The sequence below is a fragment of the Dryobates pubescens genome, chromosome 3 (genome assembly GCF_014839835.1).
Source record: "Dryobates pubescens isolate bDryPub1 chromosome 3, bDryPub1.pri, whole genome shotgun sequence".
Classification (NCBI taxonomy): domain Eukaryota; kingdom Metazoa; phylum Chordata; class Aves; order Piciformes; family Picidae; genus Dryobates; species Dryobates pubescens.
In genome coordinates, this window is record NC_071614.1 from 34,408,900 (window position 1) to 34,434,085 (window position 25,186).

Below are 25,186 nucleotides of genomic sequence, written 5' to 3' on the forward strand. Positions count from 1 at the left end.
AGTTGAAATAAAGACAGTTTAACGGGTACAGCAAAGTTGCATGTGTGAGCAAGGCTAAACAAGGAATTCACTCACTGCTTCCCATCTTCAGGCAGGTGTTATTGCAGGCCATCTCCAGGAAAGCAAAACTCTATCATGGGTGCCAGTTACTTGTGACAGACAAGTGGCATAACCCTGAGTGTCACCCTGAATCTTCCTTCTTTCCTTCAGCTTCTATTGCTGATCACAATGTCATATGGTATGAAATGTTGCTTTGGTTAGTTGAGGTCAGCTGTCTCAGCTGTGTTCCCTCCCAGATTCTTGGCCAGCCCCAGCCTGCTCACTGGGAGGACATGGAGAAATAGAGAATTTGACAGTGATCAGCAATAGCTAAACCACGAGTGTTTTATCAGCATTGTTTTCATCACAGATACAAAACACAGCACCATACAAGCTGCCATGAAAATAATTAACTCCATCCCAACCAAAACCAGTACCATGTTGTATTAGGTATTTTAAAGCCATTCTTTGAAATCAGAAAGATAATAAAATTGTGAGTCTTCTTAAGCAAATCACTAATTCTTGTGTTACCACATAATTCTATGAGCTGACACAAAGACCTTAAACACTCCAGATTTACTATGTGAAACAAATCCTTTCTTATCCTGGTATACAAATATTTGCTTTAGAGGTAACTCGTGTTTTACATTCTCGTTGTGTAAAAAAGATATTGTTCTCTTTCACAGAACACTGCTTGAACAACACTGTGGGTAATAATAATATGTTCTGCTTCACAATATGACATCAGTACTTTAATTTAAAATTAATTTCCACCACACTTCTCCCCCCCAAGATGAACCTTAGAGATATAGTTTTGTTTGAGACTCTGTGGTCTCAAGAAAGTGATTACTATGCCATGGTAACATGAAGTAGTGCATAATAATTTCTATGTGATTACGTCTTATATTAGTGATGAAGACACAGAAAGAAGATGTAAAACTCTAGATTTTTTTCCAAGTGTTTTACTTTATCATGTGGTTGTTACCATTATGCTGAAAAGGGAATCTCTGCCAGTATCATTTCAGTATTTCCTATATTAGCCTTTCCTCTCGAGTTACAGTATTTATTTGCTTGGTTCAGTCTTTGCTATTGCAGCCAAAAAATACAATTCTTTGTCCTAATTTATGCATGCTACCAAAGAGGATTTTAGATCACAGGACACAGCTAAAAACTGCAATCTGACTCTGAAGTTAAATACAAACAGAAACGGAGAAATAAATGATGCACATATTTACTCAATGATCTCAGATTACTTTGTATTATGGTGCATGTGATATTTGGTTTTATTCAACAGTACACACTACTTCAATTTATTTTTCATTATTTAGTAATGTCCAAAAGCTTTTGTTCTGTCGATAATTTTAAAACTACATTCGGTTATTGTGGATATGCATTTAAATTTAACATGTATTTTAAAGATGCACTATTTAGACAAAGTGATAGGAAGCAAATTGAAAACCATCGAACTGCCACATTAAACATGAGTAGACTACCTTGGCAAGCACATCCTTTATGTGCAAACATAAACTCGCAAACATAAGCTCTGCTTTGCCTGTTCAGTACAACCTCTGCCTTTTTCCCTGTTTGGTTGCCAAGTTAGGCAAGTTTATACTGCTCCAGAGGACTTCTTTGTCATTTAATTTTGGTCCTAGGTTGAGCACTGTTGATGACAGAAGAAATGGACAAATTCTAGCAACAGGAAGGTCACTATACTAGAATTTAAAGTGTTACTTTTGTTTTGGAACAATTTAATGCCAAGGGCATAGCAGCTGAGTACCCCAAGTAATTGTTAAAAAAACAGTTATATGGCAAATACCTAAGCCATCTGCAAACAGTTATTCTTGGTATGTCTAGGAATTTTTTTTTTTTTATATATTAACTTAGCAATTAGAAGAATAAAACCAAAAAGAGCAGAGAAATCTAACTTCTGGATTCATACCATTTACATATGTTAGTGCTTTATTAGATAATGCCTAATTCTTTTTTACTTGCTGGAAAAGTTTGAAATAGAGAAAGTGCATATTAGATATCAGTATATTAGACATTAGTATATCAGATCTGAATGTTTGTAATAAAATCACCAAGAAGCAAGCTAGAAACTAATCAATCTCTATTTTTCTTCTGATTTCATTGGCTGAATACACAATTCCTTGGACACTCTAAGCTCACCAGAAAAATTCCTGTCTTCTTCCCTCGCCTTAATGCCAAAATTGCATCCTCTGCTGAAGGGACACACTCTTTAGTTCTCCCTTTATCTACCTGCCTCAAACCTATTATCATGTAACCTTTAACAGATAAAAATTTCCTGCAGTATTCAATGAAATTATATATTCAAATTTATAGATTGGAATCTCAATCTGTTACCATTTGAGCTTTTAAACTCCAGTTAAAGCTCAAACCAGCACACTCACTAAGAGAACACAGAAAAGGTGCAAGTTCTTAACTCCTTTTTCCTGTTTGGAAAGGACTATCCCCAGAATGATGTGAAAATACGCTTGCCAGGTGGTTGTTTTGAGCTGTTTGGCTAAACTCTGATAAACGCTGTATACTTGAGAAGAAACGGATGCAGTATAAAAGTTGTGCCAGAATCTCCTTATTCAGTAAATATTTTCTACGTTTATCTTTGAGGTAAAGGGGTCCACAAGCACAAGAAAACTGATCCCAATGACAATTGATATTATTTTATTGGCACTTAATAACATAAAGGGATGAAGGAAATCAGAGGTTACTGCATATTGCACCTTATAATCTATATAAGAAATCACATTGGTATTTACTGGCAGAAAAGACTGAGTAGAGAGGAGAGGGAGATACTGACTGATTTTATGTGGAAAACAGAGATGGAAATGCACTCTGTGTAACAGTAGCCAAAATACTTGCTCTGCAAAGGAAATATTTTCTTAAATACTGTAATAGCACCTTGAAAATCCATTCAAGAATTGGCTCATAGTTTCTCCTCATAATGCTGAGTGGTAGGTCAGGTCACGAGAGGAAGAAATTTAAGTCTAAACTGTGGAGTCAGAGAAGGAACACATTCAGTTCATCAGGATTTTTATCAGTTATGAAAATACCTCAGATGCTCTCCATAAATACATACTTTCTGCTACAATTTCAGACCAGCTTGGTCCCTTCATATTTTGGAGACTCTGCTGGAAAATGGCACCTATTTGTGGTCTCCCTGGTGCAAAAAAGGTTGAATCCAGGCTGGATTGGGGCAGAGTTCAGAGGCAGAATTCAGACGAGTGGGTTGGATTAGATAATCTTTAAAGGACCCTTCCAACTCAAACTACCATGTGATTCTGTAATTCTGTAATTTTCTGCTGTCTTTGATGTGCCTCACAACAATTATGTGTTAGCTATGTAACATTGGTACTTTGGAGATAAACCTAAGGAGCGTCAGACTACCACTCTTACCAGTGTAAAAGGCAGTGCCCTTTATAACATAGCTTATGATGCATCCCTTTCTTTTATGACTGTGTATAGATGTACAACTATCGTGATTACAAAACTATGCTTCACAGATTTTCCTGCTTTTCCTATTTAAATGTTGTCTAATAGTATGAAAATGGTTTTTTGTTGTTGTTAGTTTGTTTTACATTGTAATCAAATTGGCAAAACCCCCTGCCATCTGACTGAATAGACTGAAAGAACAGAAAAGAACAGGATCCAGCATCTGGCAAGACATAACTTGGATTTTATCCTTGATTGTATCTGTTTCAAAATGCCAGGTGTAGCCTTACTTTGGCAAAGTAAATCTATTGGCAAAGCAAATCTATTACTAACCCTCTGAAGAATGCCGTCTTTGAATGATGTTGCTGTTAATGGAACGTTGATTTACTGCCACAACTGTAAAGAATCTTTTTTAACACTGTGTTACACTTCCCATCAATTTAGATCAACCAGACCCACCATGTGTGAGAAGTTATCTGCATTTTTCTCAAATAAAACTGAAATGATGAAAGCTTTGCTTTCCCTAAGGTACAATCCACTATTGGTAGCCTCATTGTTTTTTCTTTAGCCCTCATCTTCTTTGTCAGGGCTGGAGTATATTATTCCTGCAATGCTTGCCAGAATTCTATGGATTATTTGTTGTTTGAGACTCACCATATGTGTCTTTGATCCCTGCCTGGTAGGCACCTTGGCTGCTTGCCAGTTTGGCACTTATGATTATCAGCAGTATGAATAGCTCCCTTGCTTCTGATTCTGTCCTTCTTGCTGTCATCAAATCACTCTTTAAACAACTTTCTTAGTTTCTTTTAGATGCTTGTAAACATCAACCTATTTTTATCATGCCTTTCTTGGCCAAGGTTTTGTGTCATACTGCAGAAAATCCAACAGCTCCATGTTTCCACTCCTAATAATCTGACTGCCAACTACCTGTGTAATTGCATGGGAACAATAAGAAGAACATCTCTCATTGTAATATTTGAAGTTTCCCTGCATATTACATGAATTTGCCTGTTCTCCTCATCTGGTAGGATTGGTGGGATGACTTTTATGAGGGATTATTTATTTTAACAAAAAGCATTCCTTTTAATAAGTGTTTTAAAAACTTTGACCAGAACACAGTGTGAGCCAACGACAGTGATAAATCAGAGGAGTATCAGAATGATAAATAGCTTTAAGAGTTGGATAGAAAGCCAAAAGCCAGTCATGTGCAATTTCTATTCACTATCCTGATGTAGCACTAAACACTTCTGAGTCCTTCCATGTGTTCTAGTAAACTGAAGTTGTTCCAAAATGCCATTGTTGAACAAAAAATATGCAGAATCAAAATAAGGAACAGCACAGGGCATATAAAGATCCAGACCACGAGAGGCCCATGTGCTGTTATAGAAAGATCTGCCAGATTTTCCATTATTCCTCAAATGATTTTGCAAATGCTTCTATCAGTAAATGCACTGGTACTACCACTGAAAGTAGACAAGGTTAAACAGCATATTGTACAGTATCTACCTTCATGTTAACTCATAAAGTGGAGTAACTTTTGTAGCCCCTACAAACAAAGAACAGTACTGGCACGATTACGCCTGCCTCAGACATACTTTTCTTTGAGCTGCTTTCACACTGTGTTATCCCATGTGATTCTTGTTTAGAAATAACAATTTGGTTTAGCTTTGAAACTTTTAACACACAGTGCTTTTTTTTTGATAGATAAATTAACATGTCCTCTTCTGAAGAAACAAGGGAATTTCAGATGAATGTATTTCTTTATCTCTTGATTTTGAAACAATTGCTTACATGGAATTAGAAGCACTAGTTGAAAAGTTCAGTGGTAAATTGGCAAGGGTGAAAAACAAATTCTAATTTCAGGGAGAAGGAGAATTACTGCAGAAAAAATAAACAAAGCAACAGAAAACTGTTGCATAAGAACCCAGTTTACTTGGGATTACTTTACAATGTACCACAGTCATATTTTTATTCTTTGTTCAACACCACTGGAATTTCAGATAAAGATGCTCCTTTTCCACAATTTGGTGGCACTCTGAGCCTTAAAGCAGGCTTGTGTCAGAAAATGTTCACAGTACACTGAGGGTGGAAGAGCACACTGACACTTCAATCCCTGTAAAAACACGATTCACTTCTGGCAGTATGTTTTATAGCTATGTTTATAACAACTGTGACAGACAAAGAAACAACGTTATGAAGAGGGATTTGATGTGCAGAGGATAGCTGTGCAAAGGCTAAGGTACCTGCAGAGGGTTCTAATAAAGCTAATTCCAGAGGTATGTGTATGAAGGACAATTAAGGGCAATCTGAAGTTTGACTTCAGTACTGGAGTTAAGAACATGTCTGGCAGGTAAGAGAGGTATGCTTTGTATATAGACATGCTCATCTTCCTCAAAATTACATTTCACACCCTATTTTCAACTTGTCACAAAATGTATATAAAAGAGCAAAATGGAAGTTTTAATCTCAATAATGGTTTTCTCTTCACATGTACCATGTCATAGATAAACTGTCCCTCACTGGGAGACAAGAGAAAGGCTTTATTTTTTTGGTCAGCCTTTGTACAGTTTATTGCTAGCTTTACAGGTAAAAAGACCAAAGCAAGTACCCAGAGTCAGCATGTAAGGTAAACTTAATAGAATTTTGAATTATGGAAATATAAGAAATTTGAATTCACAATTTACTGGAAGAAGGCACACAAGAAGTTACTAACTGCCTCAAATTGTGATCAGTAAAGAAACCACTTTTCTGTGGCCAGATTTGAAATGAGAGATGACTACCAGCAAAATTTGAAATTTTGTATTGTATTTTACATATTTTATTTCTGAACAGCTATTACCTTTGCAAACCACAGATTTCCCAGCTGATTAACAGGCATGCAGTTTTGGTTTACAATAGCACTCAAAAGGACAATTTCGGATGTGCAGAAGAGTGAGCTTCAAATGCAAAACAGCAGAAGATGCTGCTCTGAGAGCATCATGTCTTATGTCTGTGAGCGACTCAAACAGAGACTTGGCTGTAAACCTGATAATCTTTTGCAAAAAAGTGGAAAAATAAATAAAATGGCAATACCCCGGAAAAGGAATGATCCAGAAGCAACTTCCAATGCACACGGTATTTCGCTTGAGAGCAGTTTGGAAAGTTGGCTGACACCCTGAATGCTGAAGGAGATGACAAAACACAACCTACTGCTTCTGAGAGCTGTTAAAACCTGGAAAGTTTTCCATTTGCTACATTCTAAGTTTCTGTTACCCAAACGAAAATTACACTTCAGCCTGTATATAAAGCCTCATTTCAAGGGCCTGCTGCCACCTGAACGGCCAAATGAGCCGGGCACTTAGGACCGCACCGTTCGCGCAGTCCCATGATCCCAGGGAAGGCGAGCGGTCTTGATCTGGAAGCAGTCCGGCCCCTTTGCTTGCTCCTCATTCCCCTAAACCCTTCTGCCAAAAGCGTGGAAAGCCTCTGCTGGGCCTCGTTTCCCCCGGGTGCGCGGAGCGTCAGAAGGGATGTAGGGGAGAACGGCTGGCTGTGTCCATGCCTTCTGCGCTCCCCGAGCTCTGGGCCCTCCGAATCTCCTCAGGGGTTCTCCCCCAACGCCTTCCGCAACGGCAGGCTGCTGTGGTGCTAGCCAAGTCGGCACAACGGCCGGCGGCGACTGCCGGGAATCCTCTAGGTGAGGATGGGGAAGTTCTGAACGGCGGCAGTCTCGCGGCCCTCTCCGTGTGGGTCGCTCCTGTGGCCAGGGCCCAGCTCAGCGGCTGCTGGCGGCGAGCGGGTCTCGGCCCGCTGAGACGCCGTTGCCGCAGCAGCCGCGGGAGGGGGAGCGGCGGGGCTGCCGGTGCGGCGGACTCCGGCGCTCCGCCAATCACAGGCGCTGCTCGGGGCCGGGCTATAGCCCGTGGCTGCGACGGGCGCGGGCCGGCCTGGTCCCCGCAGGCAGGGAGGCTGTGCCAACCTTACGCTGGCTCCGGGCGCCCGGGGCCCCCCTCCGCCGCGCAATGGGCACTGTGCCCTCGGCACTGAAGCACTGCCTCAGCTACCAGCACCTCCTCAAGGAGCAGCTGTGGATCGGGGAGCCGGTCGCGCCGCCGCCTGCGGTGCCGCACCCCGGGCAGGTATCTCCGGGCGGGGTTGAAGGGATGGGATGGTACCGGCCCTGCGAGGCGCGGCCGCCGCCAGGGGGAGGCCGGGGCCCACCGGGCGCGAAGGGCCGCTGCCGCCCCCTCGCCGCCGCCGCCTCGCCCTAACGCACGTACCCTGTATCCCTGCCGCCCCCTCCTGCTTGCTGCCTGTGCTCGACCTTCGTCCCCCTCCCGGGGCGCCCCGCCGGCCACGCCGAGTGTAAAGGTGTGCACGGAGGATTGAGGACCTTTGTCATCCTCACGCCGCTTTCTTGCTCAGTATTTAAGAACACAACACAACTTTTTAGAAAACATCTGACTGATAGTGCACAAACAGGTGGGCATCTCTCTAGTGGAGCTGGGAACAAGGTGGAGACAGTTTAAAAGGCCACTCGTGTGCCTCCCCTTACCTCTTATCCACTCTGTGAATAGACATAGAATTGTAGTGAAGCACACTTTGGGAAGGACACAGCATCACCCTTGCTTCCTGGACACTGTATTTCTCAAGCTGGAGTGTGGTAAGCCCATCTATTGTTGTGTGGAAAGGCATTACAGACATATGCGTGCGAGGCAGAGCTGTCACTTCTCTGGAACAGCTGTATCCCCCTTTTGTGCTCTGAGTAGCGATGTCATGGAAGGATGGGTGAAGGTGGTGGCTCACCCTCCTGTCAGCTACAGAGAAATGTTAGAGTGGCTAGAGTTGCTGAGGAGTGGAGGAGGAGGTTAGATGAAAATGGGTGAGAAGCAGTGGCCATGGCTTTGGAAAGAAAAGAAAAAAAAAATATGGGAAAGCTACCGGAGGCTTTTATGAAAAGACTGTGTAAATCTGGAAGGACATTAGAGGAACTTGTCGATGTGAAGCATTCACAATGTTGAAAGATTGATTAATTTCACTAAATAGGAGCTTTAGCTACAGGAGAATTTGTTAAAGACAAGGATTTATATCAGAACTGTGAAGTGTACTAGAGTCTGCCTAGAAAGAAGGTGGCAGTAGATGTTGCTGTATGAGAGAAATTTCCACAGTGATAGAGGTTGCTTGAATTAGTAATGTACTTTGCATTCTATTCTGTATAAAGCTCAGACTGAGCAGCTGAGAGGAAGGTTGGCTGTTCATCTGCTGCTAGTGATTGTCTTCTAGCCTAGCAGGGACCCTCTGGCTGATCTAAGAGTCACTGACATTGGTCTTGTCCTACAGACTTAATGTTATTTTCATATAGGTTAAAATGGAATTTTCATGCATTAGGAATATGCAAAGAACACAGCAGGGAAGAGCTGGATGACAAAAGAAGTGGTGTAAAAGACTGGGATAAAACTCAATGATACAGGATGATTAGGTACTTTGAGACTAATAATTCAAACTGGAAACTGGGACATTATCATCTAGAAGCAATTGAAGAAGAGGAAATCCTTGGAATACTCCCAAGTCATAGGAGGATGTATGAGCTGCCAATACAGTGCATCTGTTAAAAATAAAAAACAAAAAATCAAATTACATCCTTAGATAGATCAAGTATTTCTAATCATAAAGGGAAATGAGGTGCCATTACAAAAGACTGTATCTGAGGCTTCTATTTTGGTTAGTCATGTTCAAGACCTAGAATTCTAAGATGGAACAAGTTAGATCTTGCATCACTGCAAGGTGGTGGTCAGGAAAATAGAGATGAAATGTAAAATGGCTCTAGTTTGTTTAATATCTAGTGTTAAGACCTGGAAGATGGCCAAGCAGAGAGAGAAGGGGTAAGAGAAGGGGTAAGAGAGTCCTAGCACTAGAGTTGGCAGGGCTCATTAGGAGGGCTTTAAACTAGGTCTGAAGGGGGTGGGTGAGGATATCGGTCCCTCTGCAGAGGAAAGAGTAGGTCACAAGGTAGGGTCAATTGAGAGGTCGGGAGCCCAGCTGCAGTGCATGTACACCAATGCACGCAGCCTGGGCAATAACCAAGAGGAGCTGGAGATCCTGGTCCACCAGGGCATCTATGATGTAGTCGCCATCTCAGAAACTTGGTGGGACAACACGCACGATTGGAGTGCTACCCTGGGGGGGTTACAGGCTCTTTAGGAGGGATAGGTGAGGGAGAAGAGGAGGAGAGGTGGCTTTGTATATTAGGGAGTCACTTTCTGCCACAGAACTTGAGGTAAAATGAGGGAATTGAGAGTCTGTGGGTTAAAATCAGAGGGCAGCCCAACAAATCTGACATCCTGGTTGGAGTCTGTTATAGACCACCCAACCAGGATGAGGAGGCTGATGAATTATTCTACAAACAACTGGAGGCTGTCTCAAGATGATCAGATGTTGCCCTTGTGGGTGACTTCAACCTGCCAGATATCTGCTGGGAACTTTATTCAGCAGAGAGGAGGCAGTCCAGAAGATTCCTGGAGCGAATGGAGGACTGCCTGCTGACACAGCTGTTAAGTGAGCCTACCAGGGAACAGGCTCTGCTTGACCTGCTGTTCTCCAATAGGGAAGGGCTGGTGGGAGATGTGACTGTGGGAGGCTGCCTAGGGTGCAGTGACCACGAGATAGCGAAGTTTTCAATATGCAGGGTGATAGGGAGGAGCACCAACAGAACCTTCACCTTGGACTTCCGGAGGGCAAACTTCAGCCTCTTTAAGAAACTTATTTGTAAAGTTCCCTGGGTACCAACCCTCATGAACCGAGGGGCCCAGGAGGGTTGGACCTACTTCAAACAGGAGCTCTTGAAGGCACAGGAACTGGCGGTTCCCATGTGCTGAAAGATGAGTCGGCGGGGAGGTCAACTGGCCTGGATGAGCAAGCAGCTCCTGGAAGATTTAAGGGAAAAAAAGAGGCTGTATCACCTTTGGAAGGAGGGGAAGGCTTCTCGAGGTATGTTCAAGGAAGTGGTTAGATTATGTAGGAATAAAATTAGAGAGGCAAAGGCCCAGTTGGAACTGAAGCTGGCCACCTCTGTCAAAGACAATAAAAAGCATTTTTACAAATATATCAACACTAAAAAGAAGGGCAAGAAGAACCTCCACTCCTTACTGGACCTGGAGGGGAACATGGCGACTGAAGACTTGAGAAGACTTGATGGGGTGCTTGGTGCCGTGGGTTAGTTGTTTGGGTGGTGTTGGATTGGTTGATGGGTTGGACGCGATGATCTTGAAGGTCTCTTCCAACCTGGTTTATTCTATGTATTCTATGTATTCTAAGACGAGGAAAAGGCTGAGGTCCTGAACACCTTCTTTGCCTCAATGTTTAACAGCAAGGTAAGAGTCCAGGATGAGTGGCCTCCTGAGCTAGGTAATAGGGTTGGGGAGCAGTGTGATGCCCTGGAAATCCATGAGGAATTAGTTCGGGACCTGCTGAGCCACTTGGACACTCACAAGTCCATGGGACCGGATGGGATCCATCCTAGGGTGCTGAGAGAGCTGGCAGATGAGCTGGCCAAGCCGCTCTCCATCATTTTCCTCCTGATAGAAAAAGAGGCAAGAGCTTCTTGAATAAAGGAATATGTAGTACATATTACTACATGCAAATGCTTATAATCTGTCTATACTAAATTCAGAGTAGAAATGTAAAAGCTAAGTGTCAAGTGGTAACATTCTTTAATAGCTCTCTAGTCAAAGTAATGAGAGTGAATAATATATGGTTTAGGTTTAGAGAAAAGATTTTATGAGGTTGTTTCCCTATAAGTGAAAGTAATTGGATTCTTAAGAAATTTTAAAGTTTATATAATAAGGAAGAGATGACTAAGTATCTAAATGATGCAAGATAGAGATGATTTCAAATCCATTTTTTAATTGCATTGCATGGCTTACAATACTTTGGAAAAAATAGCATTAGTTAAGGTCAGAGTGTCAACTTCAGTGTGAATATTCATCTTCTGCCACTTGAAATGAGTGCATCCTACCCTACAAAAGGGCAGTGGCTAAACATAACTAAGTAATAAGCATCTTTCTCTTAAACCATTGTGTTTTAGTTTACCACTCTCTGGGTGTACTAAGGGATATAATAAGTTTGGAGTATAATATAGTTTGGTGAGGGCTGCCTACATCTACCACAGGCAAAGCAAAAAGAAGTGAAAACCCAAATTCTAGTGTCAAGGCTTAGGGCTGTTCCAGCCACTAAGCGAGTGACAGATGCTCTCTATTAACCCCTGTCTCTTGCCAGAGGGGAAGAGAAAGTATATAAGGGAGAGAGACTTATGGATTGGAAAACTGAAATAACGAAAATACTAGCACTAAAAGGAAATATAGAAACCCATTATGAAGCCCAGCCTTCCTGGTAGCAGTTGCATCACCATCACCACTGATGCTGTGGGCAGGCATTGGGGAAGTCCCACACTGGGCTCAGCAGCAGATGGGAACTGGATTCAAGACCTGAATTCTGAAGCTGGATTTGGGGACACATGCATTGGGGTTAAATACAGAGTCCTCCTCAGACACCAGCCATTGAAGAAGAGAGCTTGAGCCTTTTGATCCCTCAGCTTTACATTGAATGGAATGTACCTGCAATGAAGTCCCATGTTGGTTAGTTTAGAGTCGTCTGAACTGTCAAAATTTCCATGCAGGTGCAGTGTTTTACTTTCTGCACCCTTGATGTGGTACAGAAGATTTAGCAGTGACCTTGCACACCAATCTGTGGTAGTAATTATAAACATTGAGCATTTTCACAGCTAGAAGCGGACATGGTGAAAATAGGCTGTTCACTGAATAAAGTGCAGTTAGAAAGACTGAGCTGAAAGGTAGAATCATTGAAGATAACTAGTTCTATTCAAACCCAAACTAGGGCGTTCTAGTCTCTTGCTTTGCTGAATGTGGCTGTAACTCTCTGAGGTGTAAATCTATCTAAATGATGTTAATATGTGCTGTTATTTTGTAGAATTATGGTCACAGATGTGATGTGCACTACAATACCCAGAATTATTAACAGTTATTCAGTGTATTATCATTGAAAAGCACAGCAAACATTGTTGTCAGTTTTCTAACTGGAGAAGAACACAAATTCTACATGCTAAATAAGTATAATAACAAACACAGGTGTCTTACTTTTGCAGTTTTAATTTTCCGTTTTATATTTTGCTAGGTATATTATCTTGTTTTAATGATAGAAATATGCTAGAAACCTCTCAAATTTATTTTTAAATTATCTCAAGAATAACAGCAAAACCCACAGTCCATATGACAATTATGTATGCTTGTCTCAGCCACTTCTTATATTTGATGGTTGATTCTTGATTCAAGAAAATGGGGTATATGGTGTTATGCTACATGGGAAGAGAAAGCATGCCTGTTTTATTTAATCTTTTCACTACCACTCAGAGCATCTGATTTGAGACATGCTATATTTCATGTTCATTTATCTCCATGTAATTATATATTCCAAGAACAAATTCACTTTTGCAGGCTCTACTTGAATAACTATTTAGATTATTTAAATGTTTTATTTAATTTGTTTAGTTTAAGAAATATTATAAAAAAATGCTGTCAGCAATATTGCAAATGTATTACCTTATTATGACAATTATCACATGCAAGAACTGCATCATCATGTACACTCAGTTTTCCTTTTTGCTGCTGAAAATTGCATATAAAGCATATATTTAATAGAGGAAAAAGAGAAACTGATGTTCTGAACTTTGTTCTGCAGAATTCTTATTTCTTGACTTTTTAGGATGATGTTATTTAAAGATAATTAAATCAGTATAGAGGAAATGCATTAATTGTATGGGGCACAATTCTTGTATCCTGCTTTTGCTGTCTCCTTCACCTCCTCCTGAACTTTAGGTATTTAGATTTTCTGTTCTTCATGTAATTTAAGATTAAACAACTGAACACTAAAAGACTTTGAAATTCTTGTTTTCCAGCCCTTCATATTCCTCTACATGTAGGTAGAGGCCATGTCAATACAGAAAGCAGTAGACAGATCTTTTTCTTAATGAATACATCACAAAAATTGGAATATTTTTGTTTTTCTGTTGCACATTCCAAAACGTTTTTCTTGATGTTCCTAAGATACAAAGCATATAAATTTATTATAAAATGTAAATAGAGAAGTGGAATGGATTACTATAATTATAATTTTAAATTAAATTATAAGATACTTAGCTTGTATTAGCATGCTGTATCTTTTTTTTGATGACTTTGGAGGTGATAAATTATATCCCATACATAGGGACACTGAAGGTAGTAAATAAAACACAAAAATACACTCCCACTGAATTTAACTGGCATGGAGACAGTTCAGTGTAGAGCTCTTTCCAAAATTTTCTTTGAAGTTAAGAGGAGTTTCCCCTTTAGAAGATCCAGTCAGTAGAGTTAGGCCATTTTTTTCAACCAGGTGTACTTTATGCTGCAGAATGCTCATGAATGTTGGTGGATAAAACGTTGAAGAGAGAAAGTCTGAAAAGGCTAAGTAGTTGGTTTGCTAAGGGTGTTAACAGGATATTAGAAATTAAGAGGCTAATAATAAAGTTTGACCTAAATGGAGTCACTGACTTTTAGTTCTTTTGCACCACTGGATTGTAAATAGTGGAAAGATAATAAGCTTTTTAAGTTGGTACAGATTTGTGATGTATTTGGATTATTATGTGATCTTAGAACTTTATAATACAGCTGGAAATGTTGTAAAGGATTTTACAGATCTTGCTCTGCAAATTTGGGAATTAAAAAAAAAGAAAAGGCACAGGAAATTTCTGCTTGAACCCAACATCTGTTTTTTGGTGAAGTCCCATTTTTGACTTGTCCCACCTACATCTCCTTCAAAGCCTACATATGGGCACAGTGAGGTTCATTTCCTTTTTTGCCAGCTCAAGGAAAATTATTAATTTTAGACACTCCATGTGTCAAATCATCATTTGAGAATTCATACATCTTGAGATCATTCTTCTTAATTCATTTTCTTGTTGCCTTGGCTGAGAGTGAATGTAAGTTACTTGCCTAAGATCAGCTAAGTCCAAATTTAATTGCTACACACACATGATGGAAGTATTTTCCCAGATATGTTTATTTTAATTTTAGAATAATATAGTGTGTTTTATTCCTCTCCTAACAGGTTTTTGCTGCTATGGTTGCCATGTATTGTATATATGATATGTTAAGACATTCTAGTGGTTGGACTTGATGTTCCCAAAGGTCTTTTCCAACCATTGTGAGTCTATGACTCTCTGATTATCTTTGTCTCGGGTTTTAAAAAGAATTTTATTTGCAATTTGTTGTTCTTCTGGCTTTTATTTTGTGTAAGCAAATGTCACAGGTACCTTACAAGACTACTGTAAGATTTACCAGTTGGTCAGACATAGTTGTTTTCATATTGCAAGATATTTACTGCTCCTAATTAATCAATTTTTTAATCTTTATTTCACTAATAACTTTTAGTAATAGCCATCTCTCTAGTGGAAATGCTGTGTACCTACAATGAAGTTAATATTTAACTCGGTTTTAATGATAAAACTTTTTGGTGGTCGTGGGGTTTTTTTGGTGGTTTGTTTTGTTTGGGGTTTTTTTGGGTTTTTTTGGGTGGGGTTTTGGTTTGGTTTGGGTGGGGGCAGGGCATCCCCTAGCCTGTACTGGTGCCTGGTGTTATTCCTCCCCAGATGCAGGACCCTGCACTTCTCCTTATCGAACTTCATGAGATTTGCCTGCACCCACTTCTCCAACCTGTCCAGATCTCATTGGATAGCTACACAGCCTGAGAGGGTGTGAAACACACCCTCCCCCCCCCCCCCCCAGTATTGTATCATCAGGGAACTTGCTGAGGGTACACTCAATCCCTTCATCCAGGTCATTGATAAAGATCTTGAACAAAACTAGACCCAGTACTGATCCCTGGGGAACCCCACTGACCACAGGCCTCCAAGTTGACTCTATGCCACTGATGACAACACTTCATTGTCGAGCCAGTTTTCAATCCACCTCATGGACCAACCATCTATGCTGCATTTCTTAAACTTTTCTATGAGGATATTATGGGAGACAGTAAGATAGATGAAGTATGAAAGAAAAATTTCTATTAAAGATGGTCCATAGTATTGTCAGCTTAGTAGGGAGATGGTGCATGGTATTGTCAACTTGCTAGAGAATGTGTACTGCTGTACAATATGTGCTATTCTTTAAGATATTGGAAGTAGTCAGCTCATGACTTTTCAGGCATTTACTGGGCTAGTATATAATTATTGATGGGAAAGATTTCAATCACAGTTTGGGGCAAAATTCTAATATTGCAAAAGATGAAAAAATCTGCAAATGGTAAGAAGGAAATTATGCTTACTGTCAGATTGTTGTAGCTGATAGTATTTTTAGGTGATGCTCTTGTTAAATGGAGACTTATTTTATGATTTGGTGTAAATGAATGAAAGTTACTCTAATCCTTCTATTACATTTGAATTTATTATTTGTATTATATATATACTTATGAGAGTGATTCTCAGCAGCTCTTGCAAGAAAAGCCCAGATTTATTGCATGCCAAAACTGCTAAAATGTGTACTGGTAAAAAACTGTTCTGTGTACACATTTCTTAGTTGTCTGGCTGTTTTGTTTGTTTGTTTGTTTTTGTTGTTGTTTGGTTTGGGCTTTTTGGTGGGTTTTTTGGTTTGGCTTTGGTTTTAATTTTTTAATTTGTTTTGTGTGTGTGTTTTTGACTTTTTTTTTTCTTTCTTCCCACAGATGTTAACTGTTTTGTATGGGAATAAAGGTGTTAGTTTATGAGTTTCATGAAAAAAAAAAAAGTAAGAGCTTTAAATGCATAAGATGAGTGGATGCAAGTACCAGAGGACATTGGTGGAATGTTAGGTGAAATCCATAGGGAAATAATTCAACAGCAGCATCTGGAGAGGAACTGTATGTGGCTTTAGGATTTACTTTTAATGCAAGCAGTTATGGTGAGATTAAATAGAGGTGTTAGTATGTGAGAGATGGGGGAGCAAGGTAAGTGATGAAGGTATATCATGTGGAACACTGGGATTTAGGAAAAAGATTTAACAGACTCCACAGCTGATCACAGATGAATTTTTAAAAGCCTGGAAACATAATTTGAATTGAACTATGTATTGGCTTCATATAAAGCAAAACAGCCAACATAAAGAATTTACTGGGGAAAAAGGAGAGAGGATAGGCAATTTCCTTGGCCCTGCTGTTTTGCCTGAATGGTATGAAAACAGAAAGTTAAGCTTCTAAGCCAGCTGGCTGTTGACTATACAGCAAGGAATCAACTGGTGGTTGCCAATTGACTGTTGTCTCATGTTGCAGTTTGAGCTGGGTGCCCCCCTGCTGTGTTCACTTCCTGTGTCCAGAAGTCCAGCCCAGAGGGATGGACACAGGAAATTGTGTATTCCCTACCATAATTCTTTGCACCACTATAAGATCCAGTGCGGAGTCTAGCACGTTCTCTTTTCTTCCTCCTCCGCCAGCCGGTAACTGGGGGAGATGTCTCCTGGCTTTGGGCCTGGCTAGGCCCAAGGCCACGGGGGGATGGGCAGTCTCAGGCCTGGCCAGCTGAGACTAGCCCAGCAGAGGGAGGGGGAAGAAGGAGCCCTGAGGGTCTCGGGTGTACCCTCAGGTGGGAATGGGATGGGATGCCTCTGGGTCTGCTTTGGGATCTTTCTTTGTCACTGCGCTTTGGGTTCTCTGTAACATTCACTGCTTTCTATTTAAACTTTCATCACTTTTGCAATCCGTTTGTCTGAGTCGTTATTTCTGCCTGTGGTGGGGAGGGGATCTGCCCCAACCCATTACATTTTTGGCGCCCAACGTGGGGCCAACTGCAGCTCGGATTGCAAAAGATGGAGAGTTTAAATTTAGTTCTGGGCGTCGGTTTGGGTTTGGAAAGTTGGGGCTCAGGTTTTGTGTTACCGGGGCGACTGTGTGAACTCCTGTGGGCTGCAGAAGGATAGCTGGTGCGTGGCTGATGGCATGGAAGCCCCTACTGTTGTTTGGGAACAGCGAGGGGTGGTTCTTTCTGTGACTTTCTGCCCAGGGTAGCTTAAGAGTGCTCAAGTAGCCTAAGAAGGCGAGACCTGCCTTCTCCTCGTTCTCTGTGGAGCGGCAGGGAGCGGAGGAGGGGCAGCGGCAAGCAGAGCGTGGTCGGCCCGCGGCCGCTGCGGGGAGCGGACACCCGCGGCGAGCGGGCAAGCGACTGCTGGAGGTGACTCGGACTCTGCATCGCGGCGACAGAGACGGCGGGGGCCGGGCCGGGCCGCGTTCAAGCGGCGGCGGCGGTACCGCCCGAGCCGGGCTGCGTTCAGGCGGCGGCGGCAGCTGTAAATCTTTCCCTGGCGTTTTCGGACGTGTTCCGAAAATGGCGCCGAGCACCTGGCTCCGCCTCCCTGCTTCTTCAGCGGGCTGTGGCGCAGCTCCTCCCTCTTCCGGGGCTGGAGGTTGTGCAGCCGGATGCTGTCCTGCCTCGGTACGCGAGCGCCCAGCCGGGGGGTGCGGAGTGCCTCTGACATGCATCCGTGTAGCTTTGGTCCGCGTGAAAGCGGTTGGTTGCGGCACCCTGGATGGATTGAAAAAGGCAGTCGTGGAGCTAGATTGTTCCGACTGGCCTGCCCCAGGGGTGGAGAATTTGCCGCTGAATAGGAGAGTAAAGGCTTGGCTGAGAAGTTGTGAGGTATTTCCAGGTGACCAGGATGTCCCAAGGAGTCCACAAGGAATTCACACTGCAGGAGAAGGACTGCGTCGCTGGGAGGCTCCATCACATGAGGAAGAACAACTGGAATGGACTGATGCTTGAGCCTGAATGAGAGACTGTTTGAGTGGACGCCCAGATGAAGATGTGGACTTCGCCGGACATGTCATCAGAAGATTTCTGATTTGATGATGTGTTTAGGTGCAGAGATTATGGTATGAAATACAGGGGTGGCATGTTGCAGTTTGAGCTGGGTGCCCCCCTGCTGTGTTCACTTCCTGTGTCCAGAAGTCCAGCCCAGAGGGATGGACACAGGAAATTGTGTATTCCCTACCATAATTCTTTGCACCACTATAAGATCCAGTGCGGAGTCTAGCACGTTCTCTTTTCTTCCTCCTCCGCCAGCCGGTAACTGGGGGAGATGTCTCCTGGCTTTGGGCCTGGCTAGGCCCAAGGCCACGGGGGGATGGGCAGTCTCAGGCCTGGCCAGCTGAGACTAGCCCAGCAGAGGGAGGGGGAAGAAGGAGCCCTGAGGGTCTCGGGTGTACCCTCAGGTGGGAATGGGATGGGATGCCTCTGGGTCTGCTTTGGGATCTTTCTTTGTCACTGCGCTTTGGGTTCTCTGTAACATTCACTGCTTTCTATTTAAACTTTCATCACTTTTGCAATCCGTTTGTCTGAGTCGTTATTTCTGCCTGTGGTGGGGAGGGGATCTGCCCCAACCCATTACATCTCCCTGCTGTTTTGTTGTTTGTTAGGACTTGATTCAATTGTCAAAGCACAGTTTTCTAGTGCCATGAGAGATGCCCTAAGGTAGCTGAGATGTCTTAAAAGGTTAGCAGATCTCAGGATTTATGGGGGAGCTGTGCCGTCTGATGCAACAGCTGGAATGCATCTCAAATGCACTAGGTGCCTGTAATTAGCCATCTGACTTGTGTTCCTTACTGCTGAGTTGTTTTGTACACTTTTCAGCATTGCTGACAATGCTGAGAAGCAGCTTGATTGAGCTGGCCATGCTTCATCACTGATCCCCTTTAAGATGCCCTATAATACCCTACTTTATCTGCAGCTACCAAAACTGGCACAGGTCCTCTCCTACATGCTGTGCTTAGGAAACTTCAAGACAGCATATGTGAATATATGTACTGTCTTTACTGGGATACCTAGAACACATAAATTCAGATGTCTTAAATGGTTCTTGCCATTAAGAACATTTGGGATATTTTGAGCTTAGTGAATGGTATGGCTGGATTGCTGTTTAGTGCCTAAGTTTATTACCTATCGTCAGAGTTTAGAACAATACTTTGGTCAAGATTATATGTCATAGTAAAATGAAAATACAGGTAATGGCAATATTATTAAGTATTTCTTATCTGTTTTGTGCTTAGCTAACACTAACACACTGGTCTTATTACCAGTTTTGCTATTGCACACATTTCTTTCTCCTCTGCTGTACAACTTACTATCTAGAATATGGAGGCAGAAAAAAATCTTCCTAAACTTGTGCATTTTAGAAGTGGAAGCAACAAAAAATTAGGAAATCTCATTATTCATTTTGTTTGCAAATAGTTGAAAATGATAGGATCTAATTTTATTTTTGTCTTGGTTTTTCCAGTCCTGGTCCATTTTCTTGTGCTTGTTCCACTGCACTGTTTTCTCATTTGTGTGATAAGAACATGTTAAAATCTTATTGCATTACTATTCAATGTAATAAATTAGAAATTTGACCAGTTCAGCAGAAGCTGTGACATAATATTATGAGCACTTTTAATAAGCTCATGAAAAGTGACACAAATTTGTAAATGTTTATTTTAAAAATGGCATTGTGTCTTCCCCCCCCCAATTTTATATAAGAAAAGTTGCCAATAGCTTTAATGATTATCACTTAAATGGGCCAAAAATATATATTCTTTAAATATGCTCACATATGACTGATTCTGATGTGAAAATGGAACATTTTTATAGCATCAAGAATGGTGTGGTGTTCAAGAGACCATAATTTCCTTCTTACTGTTGTGACATAAAATAATACGTTGCAGATGTTATTTTTTCTAAAGAGTTTAATAATTTAAAATTCTCCTGTAGGATGAGTTGCCAACAGTGGCTAAATAAATAACTATTAAACTACTGTCATTTTTATCAGTGTCTTTTGGGAAGAGAGCTTTGGAAAACAGCGTGGGCCAGCTGTACCTAAATTAAAGATTTCTTTGGTCTTTTAGGCACTGACTTTGTATATAGAAGGTGAGTTTGAGAAAAGTTGATGTATTTCCAACTTTTTGCTTGATTTCTTATGCATATCTATGCATAACTCGCTTTTATTGACAATGAGGTATGTAAAGGAACTTATCTGCTAGGGTGGATGGGCTGGCTTGTCAATGTATTTGTTTACCTGCTTCCTCTTTGCCCCTCTGCCAATATCCCAAAGCGTTGTAAAGAGCAAATTAGTTTCACATGTTGGTCTTGCAAGGATGATCATGCCTCTGTTTTTCACTGTGTGTGGAAAAACACCACACTTTCTGCCTTCTAGAATTCTCTCTTCAGTCTTGCCTGTAAAACACTATATACCATAAATAATAGTAAAGGAAAGTGTGGGAGGTTTTGGCTCCAGTGTCATCAATACGCTGTTGATCTCGGTTCTCTGTATCCTTTTCATCCAGCCCAGATGGCAGAGTATAATTGCTTTTCCAGGATTTGACCAAGATAGGGTTATGGATGAAAGTGATTTGGCTGCAAATCAACTTGGTTAATGGAGAAAGGCTGCTTGTTAGCCAAGGGAAGCATTTAGGGAAATAGAAAAAGGTAATGTATGCACCATGGACTGAAAATACATTTTTAATTTTTGCTAAAGGGACTGGTTGTATTTGTCTCTCTTACTAGCAACAGAGGCCTCTAGTTACCATACTATCATTCTGTGCAACACAAATCTTACCTGTGTTGTCTGTGGCTGTCTATACCTCTGCTACCATGTGACCTTTCTGATTTTAGGTTGTATGAACTGTCAGCTGTTTAAACTGTTGTGATTCCACATGGTCTACACTTGTCAAAAATAGCAACAAATGTTTTTTGGAGGATGACAAGTCATCAGTGATAATTCAGAAAGTTCAGACTCATACAGGATATCAGTTTTTTTGAACAGATTTGATATTTTTATTTGTTTGTCAGGTTGTGAATGATTTTATGTAAAATAAAGTCATGAATATTAAAGAAGTGATTTCTCTGTTTTCAAAGATTGTAAATAGTCTTTGGGCTTGATTTTTATCCTTCTATTTGCCCTGGAATGCTACCTTTTTTTTTTTTTTCCCCCAGAGCATCCAACATCATGGCAGAGAATTTGACAAGGTTTGCAGTTGCTCCCAGAAGTAGTTTTTGATATTCACAATTTAAAATGAGTAACTTTATGCAGTTCAGATGTTCACTTTTCTTACCTGTGTTTACTAAAGGGAAAGATTTCTGGGGATCTGTAAGTATCTTTACATCATTTTTATATATATATTTTCCCTTTGTTAGACTCCTGCAGAGATTGTATTAAGTTTTAAACTCTAGCTCCTTTGGAAAAGGTGCTACTTTGTATTGGACCTCAAAATCAAAGTTGTTATTTATTTGCTTTGCCACATCTTGATACATTGTGCTAAGACCTGGGGGATACTGTGCTGTGAAATTGTTTTGCACACCTAGTTACCCCTCTGGTGCTTCTCTGTGATCAGTAAGTGATTTACCAAAGCTGTATATCGTGCCTCATTTTTTTTCTGTTATGTGCAGAGCTGCATTTGTGTATCAGGTAGGGCTCTTTTACTGTTGGATTTGGGTGTATTTTTTTTTGTTGCTTGAACAGGACATTGTCCTTTGAGATTACTCTCAGAGTATCTGATAGCTGTAGCCTCCACTGAGTCAGGAGATGGTGAATCAGGGTGGGAGACAGTTAGTATACAAAGCACTGACTTTCAGATGTAGCTTATAACTGCTGCTGCTCTAATCTGCAACATGTGATTTTACTGGCTTCCACCAACAATACTTCTGTTTACAGTGCTAGGCATTAACAACTATATTAACAATTGATAAAAAGGGCCAAAAATAGAAATAGACTACATTCTTCTCCCGACATGTATGACTTGGGGTAAAGAAATGCCCAATGAGTATATATCTGAACTGGATGTCAGGGAGTAAGGATCAGATGCTGCAATCAACCCCTGAGTAAGAAATTTCTCTCAGTTCAATTGTCAGTGAGTAGCAAGGGCCAGCAGTTTTTGAAAGGAGTGGGCCTGATGATGGCAACAGGGCTGTCAGGTCACCAGGCAGGGACCAGTCCTACAGTAGCTAAGTGAGGTGAACAGGGTGACCCTAGAGGTAGCAAATGGGTTCAAGCAAGACTCCTAGTCTTTGGGCAAGTTTGTGGTGATAAGGGACCTCCAAGGTTAGAGCTGGGACTGCAAGTCAGTGAATTAAGTTAAAGTTTTATTCCTGTGATGATAATCAGGGGCCATCAGGCAGGTCCATAGTGATGACAGAAGTTCAAGTGTAAAACTGGGAAGTCAGTCCATGGATCAAGGTCTGTATCAATGTGGATATGCTATTTACAGATCAGTTCTGTGAAAACAAGGAGGTAGGAATTAACTTAATCTAAACTGCTTGTAATGCATAGCTTGAATAGAAATCATACCAGTTACTCCAAAGAGATGCTCTGAAACAGGAATTTGAAGTCTGTTATTGGACTGATGCTCCTTAAATATCCATATGCTATGCAGTATGTTGCCTTTCATATACCTGGAAAATGATTGATGTTTCAGGTGCTAAGGGTATATTTTGGATTTAAATGATCTACTACAAGGGGTAATGTTACTTTCTGCCTCCTGTGTATTTATATGCATTCCATTCTTTTCAGTGAGGAAGATCTTACAGGCAAAGATGAAATGCAGGAGAGGGATGGATTGGGAATCAGAATGGAAGGGTGAACACTTAATGTAGAATGACAAACAATATATTGCCTATGGAGATCTTGGAAGAACTCAAAAGTTCCTCTGATTTCTTTTGGTAACTCATTGTATGATGTATAGGTCACCTGAGACAGATGGCTGCTTGGGATTAAGGCATTTAAGTTAAGACATAAGTGTTTACGGCAGCTGAAATTCCTGTTCTAGCCAGAAGTGAGTTGCCTAAACATAGGTGCCTAGTGCCATCTGAAACACATAGGATGTATGAGACATCATTATGAGGTAGGCATATGCTGTACACACTGTAAAATGCAAGGGACTATTTCCTTCTGGAGTGGCATACAGTCAGTCTCCAAGCAGTTAGATAAACCTGGTGACTGAAACCATCAGCCAGTAGGTGTGAACTTCAGGAGACCTGGATTGTTCTTTATTGCACTCAGCCATATTAAATAAATCTTCAGCTGCAATGGAAATTTAGACGTCTGCATGAGGGGCAACATTTCTAAGGTCAGTTCAGTTATCTAGCAGATGTGTCTCATGCCATTTAAGATGCCCTGCAGTGTACAGACATCTTGAGAGATTTGAAATGAGACCTACAGTAAATGGACAAAGTAGGACCCATGCACTTCCTGAACTGCACTTGGAGGCCAGAACATGTAAGTCTTCCAAAATAACTCCAGATACATATTCATTAGGAATGAGCTGAGGTTTCATAACCTTGAGCTGAATACTGCTCTTAAACCTTGTCTTCTGTAGATTTGGAATTCCAAAAGGAATAGCAATAGATAAATGATATTTTTGGTGTTTATGTTCTTGAGTAGTGTAGTTCTTTCTGTATTAGTGCTTAGTAGTGAGTTGAATTTTCTAGTTGTGTGAGAAGATTATTCTTTACACAGACACATTTTTTTAACAGTTACTGGAGCATTCACTATTAATGTAATTTGTTATCTTTTGAACTGTCGGTTCATCAGAACTCTGCTCAATAGGTACAATTCTTTTTATCAAATATTAATTTCTAATTTCTAAATAAAGTAATATTTCTTTGTTACTATTTGTTAATAAATATTATTTCCACTTCATCAGCCTAAGCATTTACAGTGTAGTGGAATTCCTGTGTTTAAAATCCCATTTCTTCCATTTTCATATGAATTACTTGTATTTTATTGTAAACAACCCTACAATAAGTGTACTAGCAGATTAATTCATAATTAGTGGAAATGACAGTAGAAATGTTAGAGCTACTACTTTGCAATAGAAAGCCATACGGTGAATTATCAATCAGTTCAAATAACCTCCTAAATGTATGTAATCAGCACTCTTTCATGAACTCACACAAGCCCTCTAATAGAAGTTGTAAGCACATTCAAATTAAATTTGAAGAGCTGGACTAAAATAATACCTGTAAATTTAATCCCCAGCATAGGAGAGACATAGATTTACTGGATCAGATCCAGCAAAGGGTTATGATGATGATTAATAGACTGGAGCATCTGTTGTATGAGGAGAGGCTGAGAGCTGTGGGTGTTTAACTTAAAGAAGGCTCAAGGGTATCTTATCAATATGAACAAATACCTAGTGTGGCGAATAAAGAATATGAAGTCATCGACAGGAAAAGCAGCAATGGACATCAAGTAAAGCACAATAAACTCCATATAAAGATCAGAGAAGCCTCTATTATGTGGCACTGGTAAGCACTGGAGAAGGTTACCCAGGAGTCTCCATTCATGGAGCTACTCAAGAGCTGACTGAACATGATTCTAGGCAAATGTGTTTTCTGAATATCTCCTATATATTACTTATATCTCACAGATGAATCTTACCCATTTTCCCCCCAGTTAACTTGGGAATGATGTTTTATGCCTGCCTTCCAGTAGTGTGAACTAGATAAACAAATCTCTGCAATACCTTTTCAATTGTTACTTAATTGTGCATTAAGATTCTAGTTTCTTCCTGTTTATTTCCACTATGCCTTGTAAAGTTCAGAGACATCTGTGCGTTCAGAAGATTGACCACTGTTTTCTTTGTTTTCCTTCCAGCAATCATATTATCTATCTCATAACCT

General features: G+C 40.9%; 1 protein-coding gene across 1 annotated transcript in view; it reads left to right on the forward strand.

Moving 5' to 3' along the window:
* Positions 1-7,419: 7,419 nt before the first annotated feature.
* HMGCLL1 (3-hydroxymethyl-3-methylglutaryl-CoA lyase like 1) overlaps positions 7,420-25,186 on the forward strand; it is a 70,187-nt gene continuing 52,420 nt past the window's right edge. Inside the window, exon 1 of the mRNA XM_054179944.1 lies at positions 7,420-7,607. Coding sequence (XP_054035919.1) covers positions 7,491-7,607 — 117 coding nt within the window. The 5' untranslated portion in view covers positions 7,420-7,490. The remainder of the gene's footprint in view (positions 7,608-25,186) is intronic.